Source organism: Hyperoodon ampullatus (assembly GCF_949752795.1).
Source record: "Hyperoodon ampullatus genome assembly, chromosome: 11".
In the NCBI taxonomy this organism is placed as follows: Eukaryota; Metazoa; Chordata; class Mammalia; order Artiodactyla; family Ziphiidae; genus Hyperoodon; species Hyperoodon ampullatus.
Genome location: NC_136924.1, coordinates 19,633,767 through 19,651,683, shown reverse-complemented (window position 1 = coordinate 19,651,683; position 17,917 = coordinate 19,633,767). Strand labels below are relative to the sequence as shown.

The window sequence follows — 17,917 nt, the reverse complement described above, 5'->3', positions numbered from 1 at the left end:
CATTTGAGCCTCACCACGGTCTGTTGAGAAGCTTTGGATTTTTATTGTCGTTTTGTAAATGAGAAGAGATTTGGAGGCTTTCGTTGTCTTATTGAAAGCATTCCAGACATTAAGAAGAAATAGTCTAATATTTAACTTGCATTTTGATTCTGAAGAATCTAGGACAATAGTAATATTTAACATTTTTATTAAACTTTAGTTTCTGTTGTGATTTCCTATACTTTATTCCACTTGATTTTTTAAAATTTCCTATACAAATAATCAAGGTGGATAGAATTACCATTTAGAAATAAGCGTATGAGACAGAGGTAGGTATTTCTAAAACTGTTCTTCTCTGATGTTCATTATCTCAATATTAGAATCACAGTCCTTCTAGTCACCATGTTTGATGTTTGGGAGACATTGTCATTCTCCCCAAACCTCACTACCTTCCATTCTATGACAGAATCCTAACCATTCTATTGTTTGAATTTCTCGCTTCCTCTTCATTTTTACTGCCATATTTCATTCCTTTACAAATTTTTTACTTAAACTGTTAATAGTAATTAACCTTTGCTTCCAGTCTCCTCATCTTGTCCTGTGCACTGGTAGCAGAGTGATATTTGTTAAAAAAAAACAATCCAGTTTTGCTTCTGTGCTGCCTAAAATTCTTCAGTAGTTTTCCATTGCCCATCGTTTCTCAGACATGCCTGTCCCTTTCTTGGCCCTTTCTATAGCTCATTCAGTTTCCATTTTATTCCTCTGTTGAGACTACAACACCTAGCTTAGTGGCTCACAGGGAAAGATGCAGTAATATGGTTGCTGAATTACTATGTAATCCAGGGTCACACAGCTAATTAATGACAAGTTGGAAGTATTATAGAATCCAGGTCTGCTAATTCAAGTCAAATGATTTTTTATTTTATTTATTTATATTTATTTATTTTTGGCTGCTTTGGGTCTTCGTTGCTGTGCGGGGGCTTTCTCTAGTTGTGGCGAGCGGGGGCTACTCTTTGATGCAGTGCACGGGCTTCTCATTGCAGTGGCTTCTCTTGTTGCGGAGCACAGGCTCTAGGCGCGTGGGCTTCAGTAGTTGTGGCACACAAGCTCAGTAGTTGTGGCGCACGGGCTTAGTTGCTCTGCAGCATGTGGGATCTTCCATACCAGGGCTCAAACCCATGTCCCGTGCATTGGCAGGCAGATTCTTAACCACTGCGCCACCAGGGAAGTCCCCTGATAACTTTTTAGAAGCTGTATCATTCAGCCTGTTTTCAGAACTGCTAGAAAGGTAATTGCAGACAAGTAATGACTTCTAAAATAGGTAGCCAAGTTTAGTTCATGTCAACACTCTTTTTAAAAATCATCTTAATATAATAAATGTGTATAATTTGAAAAATGTGTTTAATTCAATTTATAAACCTGAAAATCCACAGGCATTTTTGGGAAACTTTAACACCTTTGTAGTAGAAATTCACCTTCTCTGTATAGAGGAAGAAATCTTTGTCTTTTCAGTCTAAAAGACCTGTTGAATGAATTGTTTCTTCAGCTAGCATTGGCTTTCTGATTGATATTGCTAGAGGTATATCTTGCTTTAAGAAAATTAAGTATGTAAAACAGATAAATTACAAGCCATTTCCTCTCTCTATAAAATAATACAACATGGCAGTCTTTTGAATAATGAGTTCTTCTAGTATATATTGCAAGTGGTTTCAGTTTTATGATTAGAGCAACAGAGACTTTGCAACGTTGCCACCACTGTTGTGTAAATCAGGGTGCATCTGTACTTTTAGCCCTTATATCCAGTTTTTACATATTATAAGTATTTCATTTGTTTAAAAGTGATTTTAAACTACTTAGCAAAGGGTAATCTTGTTTTTGCAGCTTGTTCCTCCCCCCTTAAAACTAGTAATCTTTGGTAATCCCCGACTTTTCAGGCTTTGTTTCCCCTACTCACCTTAGTTCTGAAAACGTATGATAGGTCCCAATTTGTTTTTCATATACTTATGTGCAGAAACAGTTGCATCCTAATAATTATATTTATCATGCTTAGTATCTGCTTACCTACAATTCTTCTAAGAATTGTCTTAAGTAATGTTATTTTAACTTACTGCTCCAGTAAACATTTCTTAAACATTTAAAAATTATCTTTTCACACATGGAATTTCAACTCTCAGTTGCCCTGTTGTTTTATTACTTGACACCATTTATAAATAGATAAACCATTTATGGCTAATATTGAACGAAGGAAGTTAATACTTTTTACATTTTTATATAACATTCCCAGAGAACTTTGATATCATTTTGATGAAAACCTTTGATCTGTTTGGCATCGTAGACACCTTTGAGAATCTGATAAAAGCTATATATGCCTTCCCCAGAAAAATACATATGGACGTATCCACCCATCCCACCATAGAGGTAGCCACTGTTTACTGTGTGGTGTATCTCCTCCTGTCACATATATATAATATAATACATATAAAATGTATATGTATATACACATACTCTCTTCTTAACATAAATTGGGTCATCTACATATTATTTTGCTGATTTTTCTACGTAGATGTCTGTGAAATGTTTTTCCTATGCTATCTCAGTTTATCTTACTAATTTTAATGCCTACAAGATACCTTATAGCATGGATTATTCTTTTCCTTAGAGATAGAAGTATGGGTTATTGCCAGCATTTAATTTCTCTGTTAAGAGTGGTGCTGAAATGGACATCCTTATATGTGCTTTTTTTGTGCATGTATGCAAGTATCTTTTTGGAATAGAGATTTAGAAGTGGCATGGTTAGGTCATAGGATAAACTCAATTTTAAAATTTTGATAGATACAGCCAAATTGCCCTTCACTTTACCAATACTCAGAAGTATGTGTTTCCCTGTATCATCACCTATGCTTGATATTATTGATCATTTTAATAATTTTAAAATAGAAAAAAAGTTTATGGATGAAATTACATTTCATTTATAGCAATAAAAGTTCTCTTTAACAAGATGTTCAAAAATGCTTTTAGAAGTATTTTGATGTAGGATATTTATTTCCAACACATTTAAAATAATTACCTACGGTCAGCAGTACAGACTGATAGCCTGTGAGCATTATGGCCACAGACACATTTTGTTTTACCTGTAGATTAAATGGGGAGATTTTACAAAGAAGCTGCTCTTTGAAAAACTGAAAGAGCTGGTAGTACTGAGCCCAGATTCCCATAAGTTTTCAGTGTGTTGAATTCAAGTCACAGTCATGCCCTTTATCTGGGAATATGCACTTCCCAAATGGCATCAGCAGGCCCACTTCACTCATTATTCTGACCCTGTAAGCATTTGAATTTGTTATCCCCGTAGCCTAAATGAAAGGAGCATTTAACATAAAGGATTGCTCCTTAAACTGAATTTGTTGTATATCACTGTTAATGAAGGGAGGGAAGGAAAAGACATGTTGTTAGACCAAGATAAAAAATAATTTTTAAAAAACAACCAGATGTCATGGTTGGTATTTGTTAAGTGGAATTCTGCTTTATCTGAATTTGCTTTGTTAGAAACTATGGTCTTCTCATTTATTCCCAATCCTATTTTTAGCTGTAAAATCTAGTGACTTGGATTATTTCAAGATTTGCCTTTGGGTTAATAATTAGTTATTTGATATGTTTACATTTAACTTTTTCAAAGAAATGATGATTTAGAATTGTCTGACGTAAAATAACTTACCTCAGTCCCTGTTCTCACTAGCTCACCATGCCGTCTCCTATGCCTGAGTACCTGAATGTGCACTACATTGGGGAGTCTGCCTCCAGACTGCTGTTCTTATCAATGCACTGGGCACTTTCGATTCCTTCCTTCCAGGCTCTAGGGTAAGTGTCTTGAAGTCCTTGAATATAAGTGTGATTTTCTAGCACAGACATACATTAGGCAAGAACTTTTATTTTGGGAGGATTTGATTAAAGGGGGGAAAAATGATATAACATTATAACTTGAAATTTTGTCATTTATATGATAAATCATGGCAGGTGGTATTTACTGTATATTATTTTTATGTGGAAGATTATCTGAACTTCATAATTTGACTAAGTTAATAATTTGAATGAAGTAAATGCAGTGGAGCTGATAAATCATGGCCAGCATTTGTAATAGGCCATCTTTGATTGACTTAAGTTAGGGAGGCTCTAGGGATGTCTTGGGGTTGTTGTTTCCCTCCACCACCACTGTTTCAGTGTCACCTCAGGCTTGTTAGTAAGGTGCTGAAACTTGTATACACTGAATATGTTTGAAAATAGAATCATGTGGTTGCTCCAAAAAAGGGTAAGAAAATGTAAATTACCCCATATGACCACTGTGATGATTTGGAAGTTTGGTTCTGCTACTGAAGGGCACATCTGTATTCTGTTTGTATTAGATGGTAATAGAAAATGGTCTACTGTAAGAAACCCAAGCTTTATCTAAAGTTTGCCAGATTTATTTATATTGCTTTAAAGTAACTGGGATGAAGAAGCAAAGAGACAATGGAAAAAGTTAAGCCCATAGTTAGAAAAGTTTTGTTTGAGTTGTAGGACCTTACTCTACAATATGATTTCATAAACAGTTCAGTTTCATATCCTGTACATCTGTTTTCCCATTCGCCAAATAGGAATAATAACTGCTCATTCTTTATCCTTAGAGAATATTTTGAATATAACTAAAAAACATATCTGAATCATGACTGTAAAAGGCATATATAGAACCCCACTATAATTTGACTTATTAATCAGTGTTGGATGTACCATGCATTAAATCATGTACTTAAATAATATAGTTGCGTAGACTAAAAGCCTGATTTAGAATGGTTAACCTTCAATTTAAAATGATTGATAGCCCTCTCTCTCAAAATAACATTTAACTTTTAGGATTTCTCCAGTCTGCTTAAGAAAAAATTAAAATACAATGTAAATTTACATGTTAACAGTTTATTTATTTTAAAGCATTAAGTGTGATTCCCTAAGCTTGTAACTGGCATACATATGCTTTGAAAAGTAACCTGGTGATATTTTTAATAATAGGCTATCAATTATTATAGTAAAAAACAAAAGGAAAGATGTAGCAGGGAGTGATTTGAATTCCTTGAGTTGGTTCTAACACCATTGATCTTAAGTATGTCTGTTAAATTGAGTGTGATTATCCTATAGAAATAGTCCGAATGTTGGAGAAACCAGAAATAAAGCCTGGACTTTCCAGTTATAATGTAATTTTATAGTGGCAGCCACATTTCCCTGTGATCTGTATTGAAAAATCAGTTTCAATATAACTGCCACGGAACTCTTTGCAATTAGAATTAACTATTGTGTAGCATTTGAAGTCATTAATTGCTACGTAAACTCTTATTTATTATCACTATCTAGATAATTTATAGTTTGAATTAATCAGATGGATGACAACTAAGTACTAATGATGGGAAATTCTTTTATGCTGTAATAAAAGCTGTTCTGAGTCTCCTAGAAACTGGCATTGCTTGCATTTTTATCTCTAGATACAAAACTTGGAAACAAAGCCCTAATTTTATAGAGAGAAACAAAGCAATGTTACTCATTTTCTAAAAGTCAAGTTTGTTTTGGTCAGTTTAATGGAGGGGAACAGTAGTTTAAAGAATCTTATACAGTGGGTAGTTAATACTATTTGTATTTTACAATCTTTCTCTTTTTACAAGGATGTTGCTTTTCTGTTTAAGATTTGTAGTGTCGATACTTACAGGAATTCAGTTGTTTTTTCAGTTCTATCTGCATAATTTAGGTAAGTGACTACAGTAATAGATTCAGTTGGAGGGAGGGGCACTGGACATGATTTGTCTGGAGTAAAGGCAGCAATCCTCTTTAACTAGATTCTTGTAACCAAAAGTTCCAAGCTATCACCATTTGCTACAGGAGACTTTACTGAATAATTTTAAAACCTTCCATTAAATGCTAACCCTGAAAGTTGACTCTTTTAAAATCCCACTGAGACAGAGTAATGTTTACTATAACTGTGGGTTTGAAACCAGTTCTCTTGCCATATCACTATTTTTCCCTAAGGAAAAAAACAGATGCTACCAGGTAAAGTATAATGCCTTGCTTTTATAAAGCCAAATGGTTAGGTTATCCCCCGGTATAGGTGAGTTCAAAAGTCATATTCCTTTATCAAAATAAATAGTATAAACTATGATCTGATCTCTAATTATGAGTACTACATACATATTTTATTTTATTTTTATTTTTTTTTTGCGGTACACGGGCCTCTCACCGCTGCGGCCTCTCCCGCTGCGGAGCACAGGCTGCGGACGCGCAGGCCCAGCGGCCACGGCTCACGGGCCCAGCTGCTCCGCGGCACGTGGGATCCTCCCGGACCGGGGCACAAACCCGCGTCCCCTGCATCGGCAGGCAGACCCCCAACCACTGCGCCACCAGGGAAGCCCTACATACATATTTTAATGAACATTAACAATCTAGTACAATTGTTAGAGGAAAATAGCTATATCTATTTGTGAAAGAAGTTACGTTTACTCTTATGCAACTTATTTTATTTATTAACACTTGCGTTGCACCTGACTGCCTCCTCTACCCAGCTCTTTTGTTTCTCAAAGGAAAGATGTTTTGAAAATAAGTGGTATAATGTGACTACAATAGTCATTTGTTTGTTTTCCCTAACAAGAAAAAACTGGCAGCACACATGCCCTTACACCACAGATATTAGCCTTGAATGGAGGAGGTCTCTGCTGAGAAATTTGACTTTAGCATTTTACTTGCTAAAATTTGTAATGATTTATTTTAAAAAATCATAGACTTTGACCACCTTGGTTCAAATTCTGGATTTATTCATTTGCTAGCTCTGTTATTTAACTGAGGCTCCACTTCTACATCTGTAAATTAGCAGAAATGCTTCCTTGCAGGTCATGTTACTTAAGGTAGCTGATCGGTGTAAATTTCTTCAACGCAGTGCTGCTGACAAAGTAGATAGTAAATGCTCATTTTCCTTCATACTCTTAGGAACCTTCTTTTTAAAGGAGACTTGCTGTCTTTCTTTCTGAATGAACTTTGAAGAAACATACTTGAACAATGTAGCTAACTGTACTACAAGGATTTTATGTTTTGGATAAAAAGTGTAAATAGAGGGACTTCCCTGGAGGTCCAGTGGTTAAGACTTTGTCTTCCAATGCAGGGGGTGCGGGTTTGATCCCTGGGCTGGGAGCTAAGATCGCACATGCCTCGTGGCCAAAAAACTACAACATAAAACAGAAGCAATACTGTAACAAATTCAATAAAGGCTTTAAAAATGGTCCACATCAAAAAAAATCTTTAAAAAAATGTAAATAGATATCTTTCTATAATTGATCTTTGCGATTTGCTCCTTCACTTTTCCTTTGGAAACAAAATAATCTGGTGGTTAATTCCTCAATTGCCACTTTTCATCTTTTTTCCTTAGGGGTACTCATCCTTTGCGCTGATACTCCTTAACGTTTTCTCTGAGTCTTCCTCAACAATGCCAGCGTATTTTCTTACTAAGAGCTGTAGCACAGGCCATTAAAAACTTTGACTTTTTTAATCAGTTGGCTCTGTTCTTTTCCCTTTCCTTTGTTCACTGGTTGATTACCTTGGTTAGCTGTTTTCTCTTTTAAACTTCAGAATCAGCGGTTAAGGTGAAAACCAAATTACTTCAGACTTTTCCATCATGTTTGCTTTTAACCTTTTCCTCATGTTTGTAAAACGTTAACGTAATACTGAAGTATAGCAATATAAAGTAAAACTTTACTCTCCAGAGGTAACTAACCCCACTGTTAAAGTTTGGTTTCCTACCAGATCTTTTCCATGCCACATTCAATCAAATACACAAACACTTACACATCCTATTCTTTGCCTTTCTTTTTACACTTATATAATGGACATCTTATATCAGCATGTGTATTCTCCTATTCTTCTTAATGGCTACCTAAGTATTCCATTTTATGGACTTATTATAATTTACTTATCCCTTATTAGTAAACATTTGGGTTGTTGCTAGTGTTTTGCTGGTGGTCGTGTTATATCCAAAGCTACAATAAGCATTGTAGCATTGTATATATATATTTTCCTACTTGTGTTAGTATTTCTACAAGATAGCTTCTTACAAGTGGCATTGTTGAGTCTAAGAGGGTATATACATTATAGTTTTTTGGCAGGTACTACCAAATTGTCCTCCAGAAAACTATTCAGTCAGTTTATGCTCATACAAGCAATGAATGAGAATGAATGCTTATTTCCTCACACCCTCCTCAATGCTGGATTTTATCCATCTTTTCTGATAAATGAAAGTAGTATCTTGTTATGTTTTATTTCATTTGATTTAGTTTGAAATTGAATCTTTTTCCTTTTTTTCTTTCTTCTTTTTTTTTTTTTTGGCCATGCAGCTTGCAGGATCTTAGTTCCCCGACCAGAGATTGAACCCGGGCCCTTGGCAGTGAGAGCACGGAGTCCTAACCACTGGACCACCAGGGAATTCCCAAGATTGAAATTTTAATCATTTTTATATGGAGATTTTTTTTAAATTTATTTTTGGCTGTGTTGGGTCTTTGTTGTTGCACACAGGCTTTCTCTAGTTGCGGGGGGCAGGGGCTACTCTTTGTTGCGGAACATGGGCTTCAGTAGTTGTGACATGCAGGCTTCAGTAGTTGTGGCTTGTGGGCTCTAGAGCACAGGCTCAGTAGTTGTGGCACACGGGCTTAGTTGCTCCGTGGCATATGGGATCTTCCCTGACCAGGGCTCAAACCCATGTCCCCTGCATTGGCAGGTGGATTCTTAACCACTGTGCCACCAGGGAAGCCCTATATGGAGATTTAAAAATACTGATTTTCTCTTCATTTAAACTTTACTTTCAAATAGATTTTGATAGCCAGTTTCTTATGGCAAGTAATTCTTCTCAGATACTGAATGGAAATGAGAGATCAGCTTGGAGATAAAATTTCCCCTGAATAATTCCCAGTGAGAAAAATTACTTTCTGTACTCTGAAGTTGACAGTATTAGCATTTGTTTGAATATATTCAATTCTTAAATAAAATGTAATGTTGTAAAGGTGGCTGTGGTTCTTAACTTGATGAATGATTTATGTTAAACATGCTGATTATCCTATGGATTATCCTAATTTTAAAGATTTATTAAGAAGAAAAAAGTTTAAGTGCCTTTTATCAGGATGTACATATTTCCTATAGGATGTTCTTAACACCTTAAATCTCTTTAGAGAAAGGGAAAAGAAATCTCATTCTTTTGTTATCTTGTTTATAATAAAGTATATAGTTCTTGGTTTAAAGATTGCTTAATTGGAAAATGGTCGTGAGTTCTCACTTCTGCCTGTTCTGTATCTCCCACAATCAGAAATCATTTGCAGATTCATTTTATATGCTATCTACTGTGCTGTTCACTGAGATACAGAAATGAATAAAGGAGTCTGTGTATTCAATGAGGTTTTAATCTAGTATAGGAGACAGATTCCTAAACCAGTAAATTAGAATACCATGAAATAAGTATAAAATATAAGTATATTTATGGCACTGAAGGGGTGTAATTAACTATTTTGGGGAGAAGAATGTAGTAAGAGAATGTTTCAGTTAAAAAGTGAGCTCTGGGACTTCCCTGGTGGTCCAGTGGTAAAGGCTCTGCGCTTCCATTGCAGGGGGCACAGGTTCGATCCCTGATCGGAGAATTCACATCCCACATGCTGTGCAGCACAGCAAAAAAAAAAAGTGAGCTCTGAGTTATATTTTGAGGGATAAATAGGAATTAGCCAGTAAAACAAATTGGGGAAAGCACATTCCAAGAAGGGAGGGCAGCATTTAGTAATTCAGTCATCAGTTTTTATTGAACACCTACTACATGCTGGTTATCACCTCAACAAGTTTACCATTGTTCTTCCCTCTTCCTGGAATACTAGTTCTCTAGGGGTTTTTTGTTTGTTTTTGTTTAAGTTCTTTCCCATCTTTCTCTACTTAGATGTCAGCCCCTCAGAAAGGCCTTCTCTCTACTCCCACCCCATTTTCCAATGCATCATCCTACTTTATAGTAATGTAGAATTTTCATTACCAGAAACTAATGTTTGTATAACCGTATATATATGTGTGTGTATAATATTTATATAAAATATTTGAAGTGATTTTTAAAATTATGTTTCCCTTCTGTTTCATGAAGGCAGACTTTATTCATCTTGTTTATTGCTTTTTCTCCAGTGCCTAGAACAGTGCCTGGCATATACTTTATTGTCATGGCCTATTCACATAATTCTTATATTTGTGTCTCATAACAACTCTTTGAGCAAGATATAGGGCATATAATGTCTCTGTATTTTATATAGTTAAGCAGCTGAGACCCAGGACTCTTTGCCTAATTTCTTTTTTTTTTTTTTTTTTTTTTTTTGCATTACGTGGGCTTCTCACTGCTGTGGCCTCTCCCGTTGCGGAGCACAGGCTCTGGACGCGCAGGCCCAGCAGCCATGGCTCACGGGCCTAGCCGCTCCGCGGCATGTGGGATCTTCCCAGACCGGGGCACGAACCCGTGTCCCCTGCATCGGCAGGCGGACTCTCAACCACTGCGCCACCAGGGAAGCCCTCTTTGCCTAATTTCAATCAGTGGATCTAGGTTTTATAACCCTGGTGGCTTGACTCCTATTCCAGTACTTGTTTTACTTTCTCAAGCTGCTGAGATTTTTTTATTCAGAAACTCAGGAAAGGCCTTCTGACCCTTCTTATCTTTGCTACTCCTAGCAAAATCTTTGGTGTCTCATTTATGGGATACTTATATCTCATCTGAAACATAGAATAAACCAATTCTCCCAGGAAATTGGTTGGTTATCTATCATCAGATAATTCTAACTGCCCTTTTTAAGAAGGTTTTTAAATGTATGCTTTTGCTTTTAATTTTTTTTAAACACCTTTACTCCATCTGTTTCCATGAAATGTGGGCTTAAAGCCCCAACTTTTAGTTTGAAATACTACTTGCAACTGTTCTTATAAACTGGCTGATTGATTAATGAACTAGCAAATTAAATTTCTAAACCTTATCAACTAAAGTCAGGTACACAGAATAAAGAATTGATCAAGTCCATTCCCGGTTGGCCATTTAGAATAATTTTAGTTCAGTAACATTGTATTTTTAACTATATGAGTCAGTTGTAAAGTTTTATGAAATATATTTTAATATTTGATATTTGTTTATTTTGTTTTTATAGGCAAGAAAACAGTATATTATTGGTGAAAGCCTACTGGAATGAACTTTTTACTCTTGGTCTTGCCCAGTGCTGGCAAGTGATGAATGTAGCAACTATATTAGCGACATTCGTCAATTGTCTTCACAGTAGCCTTCAACAAGGTAAAAAGCACCTTACTTATTTCCTTTTCTAGGATATAAGAGGGGGCGTCAGTTTTATAGTATTATGTTTAAAGTTAGGTATAAAAAGATACCAACATCCTTTTTACTTTAGATAATTTTTACATTTTGATAAATTCATTCCTTAATCACCCCAAAATAGTTTTAAATGAGAGCACAACAAAACTGAAACAAGCGTATTTAAGTGCTATTTCTGATCAAGCCTCGTGAATTTTTTGTACTTGGATATACATACCAAAGAATCCAGGGTAAGTTATATAGAGATGATCAAATATTTATAAATGTATACTTCCCACCAGTTTTTTTTTTTTGGTGGGGGTGCTGTGTTGGGTCTTCGTTGCTGTGCGTGGGGTTTCTCTAGCTGCGGCGAGCGGGGGCTACTCTTTGTTGTGGTGCACGCTCTTCTCATTGCTGTGGCTTCTCTTGTTGCGGAGCATGGGCTCTAGGCACGTGGGATCAGTAGTTGTGGCTTGTGGGCTCTAGAGCGCAGGCTCAGTAGTTGTGGTGCACGGGCTTAGTTGCTCCGCGGCATGTGGGATCTTCCCGTACCAGGGATCAAACCGGTGTCCCCTGCATTGGCTGGCGGGTTCTTAACCACTGCACCACCAGGGAAGTCCCCCCACCAGTTTTTAAACTGCCTTTCTTCATTGTAGCCCTTTGAATCCCAAGATAGGCTAAACTTTTTTTTTTTTAATCAATTCATCAGGATGTATTCTCTCACTTAAACAGTACTGAAGAGTCACAGAACAATCCTAAGTCTTTTTCCTTTTCTTGATGCCAAGGTGATTACAACTCCCATTCATCTGAGGAGACAGGCAGGCAGGCACTGATTTATAAATGTTTAGTTTTAGAATGGCTTGTGACTAACCAAGAAGGTGCCCCATCCTCAAGTGGGAAGAACTACTTTTTTGAGTTCAGGAATAATTTATAAGTTGAGAATTACATTTACTTCCTTTGCATATTCTATTTCCCATTGTTTTACATTATTTTTAAAATATCTGCTTCCTCCTCTTATTTAAGGACAGAGAAATAACCTTAAAATCTCATCAACAGTAGATCTACCAGAAGGCAGTACTATATAAACAATAAAATTTAAAGGTTATAAAATTTTATTTTACTCAGATTTTCTTTGGTCTTGGCAGTATTTTTTGCTAACTATTTGTTTTTGTTGTAGTAGTATGGGTAACTTAAAAATCTAGTTGGTTTTGCTTATTTTTTTCAACCAATATAAGCTTAAATAAAAGCCTGTTACCAAAATTTGAGTCTTTTGTACTTTGGTTGTTTGGCCAGTTTTTTAATCTTTATAGCTTATCTTCTCAAAGGTATATCTTGAAACATTACATTTAGGGTTTTTTATATTAACAGCCTGTTTTGTTTTTTCTTGAACAACGTCTGAAGATCATTAATTAGTTTCATTTAAACTTGCAGAGATACTGAATTTTAAACATTTAAAAAATTGGTTGTATACAGAACTGGAAATTAGAAAGAAATATATTGGATAAAAATAGTCATGCATTTTTGCTGAAAATTAGAAGCTTTTGTTTGTTTCTTTTTTTTAATTAAAGATAAAATGTCAACAGAAAGAAGAAAATTATTGATGGAACACATCTTCAAACTACAGGAGTTTTGTAACAGCATGGTAAAACTCTGCATTGATGGATATGAATATGCCTACCTGAAGGCAATAGTACTCTTCAGTCCAGGTATATAAACATTTACTTCTTATTTAAAATACAGTGTTTGAGGATGTGGAGAAATTAGAACCCTCATACATTGCCGTTGGGACTGTACATTGATGCAAAGTGGAAACAACCCAAGTGTCCATCAAACGATTGAATAAACAAAATATAATATATAGATACAATGGAATATCATTCAGCCATAAAAAGTAATGAAATTCTGATACATGCCACCATGGATGAACCTTGAAAACAGTATGCAAGTGAAAGAAACCAGCCACAAAAGACCACATATTACATGATTCCGTTTATCTGAAGTGTCTAGAATAAGCAAATCTGTAGAGAAATTAGTGGCAACCAGGGACTAAGGAGAGGGGAGAGTGACTGCTCATGGGTACAGTTTCTTTTGGGGTGAACAAAAATGTTCTAAAATTAGATTGCGGTGATGGTCGCACAACTCTGTGAATATACTAAAAGAACTATTGAATTGTATACTTTAAATTGGTGAAATTTATGGATGTTAGATATCTGGGTATGAAAAGGAAAATTGAAGAAATCAGTGAAATGACATCATATACTTTTAGTCCTGTTCAACACTTGAATGTTTAGATATATTTTGCTAGGCATCATTAAAAGGCAAAAAGAGAGATGAAGATTGCTTTGTTAACGGGTTAAATTTCCAAACATCTTATTAGAGTTTCCAGCAAATAGAAAAATGGATCTCTTATCTTTCTGCCAGTTTCTAGTTTTCATGTATAGTAAAATGACAGTAAAGCTACAATCAATTTTAGAATACAAAAAATTGGCTGTTCTCTTAGGCTCTGTATTTTTTCATTTTGGTATGTATTTCTGTTACTGTGTATGATAATAAAATTATCTGAGGAAACCTGCTTCTTACCTTCAATGATATCAGTAAGATAATTAAAGCTTTTTTGTACTATTTCTCCTAATGTTCAGATAAGTTAATAACATGTATCACCATTTTTATCACAACCAATTTGCCACCTTCATTTTCCTTAAAATTGAAAGAACATAGATTCAACAATAGAATTATAATGTAATTTTGTTTTACTAAGTATTCTATTTCTATTTGCTACTTTTTTTATTCTCTTCAGTCAGGGCAGCACTTTCCATATTTTAGGCATAAGTTTTATGAAATTCTTTTAACATTTCCATTTTAGTGAAATATTTATATAGGTTATTTCATGTTGGTATATTATTCTTCTGATAGAGATGATGTTCAGAGTTTCATAATTTTATAAGTATTTTTTTAACCTAACCATGGTGAAAGGAAGGCTTTCTTACTAAAAAAATATAGAATATAATCTTCATGAGGGGTGGGTGAAATGGGTGAAGGAGGATCAGGAGGTACAAACTTCCAGTTATAAATAAGTCACAGTGATGTAATTTACAGCTTGGTGACAATAGTCACTATATTATAAACTTGAAAGTTGCTAGAAAGTAAAAAAGTTCTCGTCATAAGAAAAAAATGTTTTGCAACCTTGAATGGTAACAGATGGTAACTAGACTTACTGTGGTGATCATTTTGCAGTGTATACAAATGTCAAATCATTATCTTGTATACCTTAAACAGATATAATGTATGTCAATTATACTTCAGTTAAAATATGTATTATTATTTTAATTTAAAAAATTTTTAAGAATATAATCTGCAGATATTTCATTGGTTTAAAATACTTTCAATACTGTATGCTAACACATATATATGGAATCTAAAAAAAAAAATGGTTCTGAAGAACCTAGGGGCAGGACAGGAATAAAGACGCAGACATAGAGAATGGACTTGAGGACATGGGGAGGGGGAAGGGTAAGCTGGGACGAAGTGAGAGAGTGGCATGGACATATACACACTACCAAATGTAAAAGAGATGGCTAGTGGGAAGCAGCCGCATAGCACAGGGAGATCAGCTCTGTGCTTCGTGACCACCTAGAGGGGTGGGATAGGGAGGGTGAGAGGGAGATGCAGGAGGGAGGGGATATGGGAATATATGTATATGTATAGCTGATTCACTTTGTTATATAAAGCAGAAACTGACACACCATTGTAAAGCAATTATACTCCAATAAAGATGTTAAAAAAAATACTTTTAACTAAGCTAAGTCGTTTTTTTGTTTCTGTTGAAAGCAAACTGATCAAAATCCCTTCCACCACTTTTGGAATGGAAAAACCTATTTATTTTATTTGAACCCAATGGTTTCAATTTTTATTAGATGTTAGAATACATGTATGAGATAAAATAGTTTTAAGGGTTTAAAGTAAAATGCCTGGTGTTTAGTGGTTGGGTTATTAAATATATTATTTGTGGAATGAAAGAGCCACACATATGATGGGGCTTTTTTTTTGACTGAATTATTTTTCCCACCCCCTTCCATCTCCACTTGGTGCCTTATTAAATGAGTATTCAGAACTAAAGTAACAATATATTCCTTAATGTTTCAGATCATCCAGGCCTAGAAAACATGCAACAGATTGAGAAATTTCAGGAAAAGGCTTATGTGGAATTCCAAGATTATATAACCAAAACATATCCAGATGACACCTACAGGTATGTAGAAGTTAAATACTGTTTAATTAAATTCATCTTAAAATTTTTTGTGAATCTATTTCATTATTTTCCATTCCAAGTGTAATTAAATTTAGTCAACTTTGACCTTTGAAATAGTTAATGCTATTAAAAGTGGTAGTGTATTGTTCCAAGTACTTTACATGTAATATTTTATGTAAGGAGACTTTAGCACAGAGAGGTTAAGTAACTCGCTCAAAGTCACACAATAAACAGCAGAGCCAGGTAGTCTGACTCTCACACCCAAACTCTTTCTTCAGTTGAAATAATGGATTTTATTAGTAAAAGGGATGAAAAATGAATAAATAATAAAATACCATTAGACTATTTAATAACTAATTTTGAAATTTGGCTTATGATATTTCTAACAAGGTATTTACCATTGTCCTTTCAGAAAAAAATCACTTTTTTAATAAAATAAGCTCAATTTTTGAGTAACTAAGCATTTGGCATCAGAGCCAGAGTACGTGGGTTTGACGCCTGACCCTGTCACTTGACCCTGTCACTTACTAGCAGTATGGCTTTAGGCAAGTTATTTAACTTCTGTTTCAGTTTCTTTACCTGTAAGATGCAGATAATGGTACCCACCTTTTATAATTATTATAAGGATTAAATCAGTTAATATATAGTCAAAGAGCTTAGAGCAGTGCCTTTTACAAAGTAAGGGCTATATAAATGTGTTTACTAGTATTATTAATTTAACATACTTCAAACTTCATAACTTACTATATTTTACATATAATAATTTTTACATATGTTAAATAACATGTTTATAAGTCAGGTCCATCATGAAAATCAGCTGTAGTTTATCTAACCAGTTTTCCTATGCCGTGTCCTACCAATTCTGTGTATATAGCTCAGCTGGTGGGAACAGACGAAATGAGTAGTTTGAGCAGTGGAGTGCATGGCTACAGAAAGGTTACTTAATTCTGGGGCTGCTGGTTTCACTTGTTCTCAAGTGTTAGAGTCGAAGGCCTTAGAAAAGAGGAAGGATTAATGTGCCACCAGCTTTTCAGAAAGGTGGTTCTTTTGGTGTTGGTTTTGTTATGATTTTTTTTCAATTTTTTAAAGTTTCAAAAGTTGTCTTATACCTCATTATACAAATAAATACAGTATTTAAAATGTTCCTCCTTTTTGACGTAACAGCTGCTTGCTGATCTCTGTTCGATTAGGTTCCAGGTTCTTGGACCTCTGGAACTCTTTCTTAGTTTCTTACATGCCTAGTTATTCTAAAATAATACATTATCTTTAGATAGCAGTTTTCAGCTTATAATGTACTTTCACACAAGACATTGTCCTGCCTTTAAGAACCTCACTAGCACAGAAACTGGCAAGGATCATTTTGTTGATTGTCACAACACTGAAAGAGACAGGGAGTGGTGGCTTACACGCATTCACATAGCTAAGGGGTAATTGAATCAGGATTTGGATCTAATGGTTTTGATTCCATAATTTATGCTCTTCCCAGTAATAACAACTATTGCCTATTTTACTATTCCCAGTACTTTTTTGAAAAGCAAAACCAAGAAAACTGTAATCATTGAGCCTCATTTATCCTGATAACATAAAACATTGCTGTTCTTATAAACTCGAATGAGTTCCTAAGCTGTTAAATTTATAACTTGATCCACAGTTTAATAACTTAGTTCCATGGTCCGTAAAACCAACTGGAGGTAGCACAGCATAGCAGTTAAGAGCAAGGCTTTCCAATGAAGTCTGACAGACTGCATATATATCTCCAGGTGATTGTCATACACTCTAAGGCTTGAGAATACTAAAGGTTTGTGTTTTTTTGTTTTTTTTGTTTTTTTGCGGTACGCGGGCCTCTCACTGTTGTGGCCTCTCCCGTTGCGGAGCACAGGCTCCGGACACACAGGCTCAGCAGCCATGGCTCACGGGCCTAGCCGCTCCGCGGCATGTGGGATCTTCCCGGACCGGGGCATGAACCCGTGTCCCCTGCATCGGCAGGCGGACTCTCAACCACTGCGCCACCAGGGCAACCCTAAAGGTTTTATTTTAAGTTCTGAAAACTAGATCTTTATTAAATTAGGCCACAGACAGTATTCATGCAGAAATTACTTACATCTTTCTATTAAATCACTCTGATTTACAACCTTGTTCCCCCTTCCTTTTGTCTTTTGAGGTTGTCCAGACTACTACTCAGATTGCCAGCTTTGAGGTTGATGAACGCTACTATCACCGAAGAATTGTTTTTCAAAGGTCTCATTGGCAATGTACGAATTGACAGTGTCATCCCACATATTTTAAAAATGGAACCTGCAGATTATAACTCACAAATAATTGGTCACAGCATTTGA

The 17,917-nt window shown here is 35.4% G+C and overlaps 1 protein-coding gene across 2 annotated transcripts in view; it reads left to right on the top strand.

The window, feature by feature from the left end:
• The window catches only part of NR2C1 (nuclear receptor subfamily 2 group C member 1), a gene marked incomplete at both ends in the record, with an annotated part of 34,976 nt that extends 17,059 nt beyond the window's left edge, over window positions 1-17,917 (top strand). The window contains 5 exons of one of the 2 annotated variants that reach the window (XM_079715749.1): window positions 3,713-3,834; window positions 11,178-11,317; window positions 12,916-13,038; window positions 15,476-15,581; window positions 17,743-17,917. In XM_079715749.1, the coding sequence (XP_079571875.1) occupies window positions 3,713-3,834; window positions 11,178-11,317; window positions 12,916-13,038; window positions 15,476-15,581; window positions 17,743-17,917 (666 nt within the window). Of the gene's footprint in view, window positions 1-3,712; window positions 3,835-11,177; window positions 11,318-12,900; window positions 13,039-15,475; window positions 15,582-17,742 lie in introns of both variants that reach the window. The other variant, XM_079715748.1, reaches the window with a different exon arrangement.